Genomic DNA, 5312 nt, shown 5'->3' with positions numbered 1-5312 from the left:
TGGATTCATTTGTTTCCTTGATTCTCTATTTTTCCTTGACTTTTGTTGCGTATGTTTTCTGTTCACTCTTTGTTTGAGTTGTCTTTGTCAATACGTGATAGAAAGAGAGAGAAATAGATGAAATGTGGGAATCCTGTTTAAAAAGGTTTTTAAAATGTTTTGTTTAGGGGGAAATAAATATTTTTTTGAAAGGAGGAGAATATACAAACTTTTTGATGTATCTAACTTAGGGAGAGAGTTAGAATTTACTTTTTTTTTTTTTTTATATATTGTGTTTCATATTATTGTTTATATGTCTTTCTTTTCACACATGCAGTGATGTGTTCTTTTGAGTGTTTTAGGAAAGACAGGTACTATCTAATCAAGACCTTTTACCTCTTCTTACAACTTCTAGGTTAGGAGTCTTAGATTGGGATTTGTGATGTATTTGGGCATTTTATTATATTGGGTTGTTCTTGTATTTGAGCATTTCATTTTGTATGTAAGTTTTGTCACGAATTTTCAAATGGGGAGATTGTTAGGTTCTAAAAGTTTAGAATAATTGGCAAATCGTAAACACAAATTTGTTTAAATATAGATCCTAGAGTCTATAGGTATTATTAGACAATACTCATCCTACTGCTGTGCATATATGAGTAATTAATACTATATACACAAAAAGTTTTATAAACTGTTGTTGTGATAAATTTTTACTATTTTTCATTTGGACCAACCACTAATATTATTTTTTTACTTACTAATAACTATTTAGCACATCAACAATTTGTAAAATTGTTTGTAAGTCTAGCATTTTCTCTGTGTGTGTATATATATATAAAATAGTGTTCTGCTGTATTAAAGCACCCTCATATTGTTCTCTTGTCACAAGCCCTCTTCAATTTCTGCAATTGTTGACCTTAGTTACAGATCATTACATGAAGGCAATCATATTTTTTTTCCCATACAAATACTGCCAGTAGGCACAGGTTTGGAGGCGCGCATGAGTAAAACCTTTCTAGCTTGGATTACACACTCTCCAAATTTTATGGTTTATCCCTTGTGATCTGGTGGTGCAGAATATCCTAATCGCATGATATGATGGCAATCATGCCAGTATCTATCACGAAGCAGTTTAAACTTGATGAAAAGTTCGATACCTTTTTTTTGGGTAAAATATATTTGCAGTAATGCATAAGATATAACACATGCGTATTAACTATATTTTCATTCAGTCAATTGCATTTTTAGCTTCTCACACAGTCACCCTCAGCTCAGAACGTGCATATTGCCTATCTTCATTCAGTCATGGCACTGGGTATCTCACACCCTAGCATTCTAGTCACAACAGTCACTTGTAAACCAGTTTTGAAGACTTTAAAAGGGTCTAACCTTTATTAACAAATACCAGAAAACTAATAAAAATTGGAATTTAAAGTTGAAATTAACTACTCTGTACTCCCTATAAAAACTAGGGCGGTGCTTATTACACAGTGTGTGCAAATACACACTACCCAAATACACTAAAAACGTGACTTAAAGTTATGTTTTTAGGGTATTTTTGCACTTTTATACACATTGTGTGCAATAGATTTTTCCTTAAACACTAATCTACTACAATATAAAATTCAAACTTTACCAACTCTTGGTAAATTGGGCTCACAAGCTAGAGACAATAAACTTGGATTTCTTATCAGTAACTTGCTGGTCCTTCAACAAACAATCCAACTGCTTTACGAATCTTTCCATGGCTTGGACTGGCAGGGAAATTGGCACCATTATTCCATTCTCTCCTTTACTGTTCTTACCAGGTATTTGAAAGCCTGACACTCCAGGGATGGCCCCCACCTCACCCTTGGCTGGCCCACCATAAATCGATTTACCCCACCCATAGTCCACCTCTCCAAATCTGGCACGTGCCACACTCGACACAACGTACGACCCCACCCCATAGAAGTGGGGCCGACCCTTAATCACCATAAGATCAGAAACCGATCGCATGTACTCCTCTGTTACGTTGTCCTTCGCCTTCTTCACCAATTCCACAGCGTAACCCAATGGATTCTCACAAAGCTTCCCTGCAGTTGTGAGTGCCACAGAGAACGCAAAAACGTTGCCATAATAACCAGAGGGTAAAGGAGGGTTGAATTTATCACGTGCGTTGACAATACACAACACACGAACCACTTCATGGGGTTTTGTATGGAGAGCTATGGTTCGACAACGCCAGATGCATGCGGTGAGCAACTCGAAGGTGGAGCATTGTTTCAAGTGATCTGGCATGAATCTCCTGAGTGTGGACACCTCAGTAGGGCCAAAGAAAATGGCACGGTGGGCCATGTTGTCAATAACTGGGATTGAAACAATGGTGTCCGCAACCATTTCGTCGTACTCTCGGTGTGTGCATGTCACATGAGGTGGATCCCTTGCTTGAAGGAGATGTCTCTGCCACACGGGTAAGAGAGAGGGAGCAGTTGCACCACGTGCCATCTCGCCCACTGCCATCATGAATTGCACCACTCCAGGGGCATCACTCACCGTGTGGTTGAGGCGAAGGGCGAAGATGAAACCATCACACTTGAGACGTGTCACCTGCCAATCATCACCGGGCAACATGATAATTGGTTTATGTAATTAATAAAGAATGATGCTAGAGATATATTATAATTGTACTACGTAACCTTTAAACGCATGTGCCACCAATTATAAAAGGGTAACTTTTTATCTTTCATTTGTCATGTTGTTTGACATCCATCAATCATATCTATTACTTGAAAAGGTTTCATAAGCGACTTTGTTGTGAGACCAATTGACCAAGTCGTTGCTCTGATTGTTTTGGTTTTATCAAAAATTTTGAAAGTGTTGTGGCTAATATTAGTAATATATATATATATATATATATATATGAGTTTGTGAACTTTGTCTTTGTCATTTTTTGCAAGGTGACCTCTGCTTGAAACCAATGAAGCTTCATAATTCCAAGTTTCGTGTGATATGGCTTACATACCTTCTTGCTATTCTTCTCTTTCCTATTAGCCTACTACGCTTGCAAACGACCAATATTTCTTCTTCTTTTCCTACAATAGTTCAAATATTTGAAGGATGTGGAGCTCATTTTATCAAACAAAGTTTTGTTTTTTTGGTTTTTTTCATAAGGGAGACATTTAGGTTCAAATTCCTCCTCCCATTGTAACTATCGAATTTTATGGCGTTAGGTTCCGGTTATACATAGTGTAACTTTTAGTAATGTTACACTACTCAATATTTTTTAGTTGGATGCGAATTTTGACAAATCCACCGTTGGATTACATTATTTTTGTATATTCTCTATGCTTACAAATTCAAGATAATCAAAGATCAATAACCATGTCATGATCAATCAATTGTTTAAATTCAAGTTTTTGTAATTTAAAATAATATATAAAATATGAGTTTATGGATCGAATGGTAAATAACATCCGATTGACATGAAAATTGACATGCATGTTATGAACATATAAAACATGTAGTCCAACGGTGATTTTTTTCAAAATATAAATTCAATAACAATTTATTTATTAGTGTAACATTGTTTAGAGTTAAACTAGATGTAATTTAAACTCATATATATAATATGGTCTTAATAAAAATTAGGAATAGGTAAAAAAATAGGAAGACTAAGGTCAAGTTCTTGTATAGTCATATTATTAGTTTCATTACCGGGGCTGATTCTTAGGTTACGGTAATTAGGCATCACCTAAGGACCCCTATGAGAGAATGACCCCAAAATTTTAGTTCAGCTGTACAACAAACAATCTCTCTCTCTCTCTCTCAAAATTGGAAATTAGATTTTTGCCCTCTTCACCTTACATAGAACTCCTTTATAAAAATAAAATAAATTTAATCTTTTTTATAATTCAACGGTTGAATCATGATATTTAATTCTCTATGTAAAATATGTAAAATTAATCTTAGTTTTGTTAGTATTAATTTATTGAATTACATGCTAAAGTCCTTTTTGTATGTTAAGAGCATTGTAACTCAGTTAACAAAAAAGAGTTATATGTTTAAGTCTTTGTTTGGATATATTGACTGTATTGTGTAATTTTATTATTTATTGAAGTTATTATTGATTTTAATAAACTAGATTCTATTGTTCTACGCTTTAAGTTGAAGAGTCGTATTATCAATTTAAAAATAGATGTTAGTAAAACTCAAATACATAAACTTAATTAGTAATCTTTCTTCTCAAACAATAAGAAAAATAAATTTTAAATCTTAAATATATATATATATATATATATATATAATATTTTTATTTTTAAAAAACACTACTTAAACTTTAAATTATATGTTGATTTGATCCTAAACACGCAAAATTAATCATCCAAGTAAGGTAAATTATGACCATACAATGATATATATGACTAGAATGAGCAGTATATGTACCTGAATAAGCAATAATGGGCAATTAAGGATCCCTCCAGAGCCAGGAACATCAAAGAGGAGCTCCTCCCAACATGGAAATGGGGGTTGAAGTGAATCACCAAACTGTTCAAGTGTAACATCAGCATCAGCCTCAATAAAGATGATACCCTCACCAGTGCATTCTACTACAAGCTTTCGGCCAGTTCCTTCCCTAAGCCTACCAGCAAATGGGTAGTAAAACACAAGTGTTTTTGCAAGTGCCTCTCTAATGACTCTCACAGGATCTCTACCTTTCATTAAGGGATCATATTTATAGAATTGTATGAGTGGGATTTGAAATCGAAGACCCTCTTGATCATCAATATCAGAAAGTTGTTTGAATTCGTGGGGTGTGGGCTTAGCAGGAGCAACCAGTTCTGGTTTACACCTTCGTACTTTGAATACTAGAGAGGTTGGTGTTGGTGCCATGCCAACTAAGAAAGTTGGGGATCTTAGAATTAGATGTTGTACTGTGTGTATTGATTGATATATCAAAGTAGAATTTATAGCAAGAGATGAAGAGAATTGCGATTTTCTTGCTCGTAGTGCTACCAATTACGTGCTCTGGAAGTACCTAGCTATTATATACTTTTCCGAAGAATACAAACTAAGAAAGTTTGATTTTTTTTTTTTTTTTATGGGACACGGTCAACAATTTAGTCCGGACTTTGTCAAACTATTTAGTAAAGACCCAACTAATCCAAATCCAATTTTCCACACCGTTAACAACGGTTGTTTGCAATTGGCAATTTGCTACATTCAAGTTAAAGTTTGGTCGCTCCATGATCCATCTCTGATTAATCCAAATTTCAATGTCGTCTCTTTTTGATTACGTGACTTATCCAAGTTCAGATGTTGATTATTCCTTAACATATCTTCATTTTCTCTTT

At 34.5% G+C, this 5312-nt stretch overlaps 1 protein-coding gene across 1 annotated transcript; it reads right to left on the bottom strand.

Moving 5' to 3' along the window:
• Window positions 1-1392: 1392 nt before the first annotated feature.
• LOC115961793 (benzyl alcohol O-benzoyltransferase-like) lies at window positions 1393-4872 on the bottom strand. Its single transcript, XM_031080710.1, has 2 exons — window positions 4405-4872; window positions 1393-2568 (listed from the first exon to the last, which is right to left on the bottom strand). Exons 1-2 carry the CDS (start codon window positions 4849-4851, stop codon window positions 1636-1638), a joined length of 1380 nt encoding a protein of 459 aa, XP_030936570.1. The 5' UTR covers window positions 4852-4872; the 3' UTR covers window positions 1393-1635.
• Window positions 4873-5312: the final 440 nt, after the last annotated feature.

The sequence above is a fragment of the Quercus lobata genome, chromosome 9 (assembly GCF_001633185.2).
Source record: "Quercus lobata isolate SW786 chromosome 9, ValleyOak3.0 Primary Assembly, whole genome shotgun sequence".
Lineage (NCBI taxonomy): Eukaryota > Viridiplantae > Streptophyta > Magnoliopsida > Fagales > Fagaceae > Quercus > Quercus lobata.
This window is presented reverse-complemented; position numbering and strand designations above follow the sequence as displayed.

Bases quoted from the DNA above. Each gene is read 5' to 3' on its own strand.
- LOC115961793 (XM_031080710.1), bottom strand. From the start codon at position 4,851: ATGGCACCAACACCAACCTCTCTAGTATTCAAAGTACGAAGGTGTAAA. The intron at 2,569-4,404 runs GTACATATACTG...GATGATTGGCAG, and splicing joins GCCCATTATTGCTTATTCAG to GTGACACGTCTCAAGTGTGA.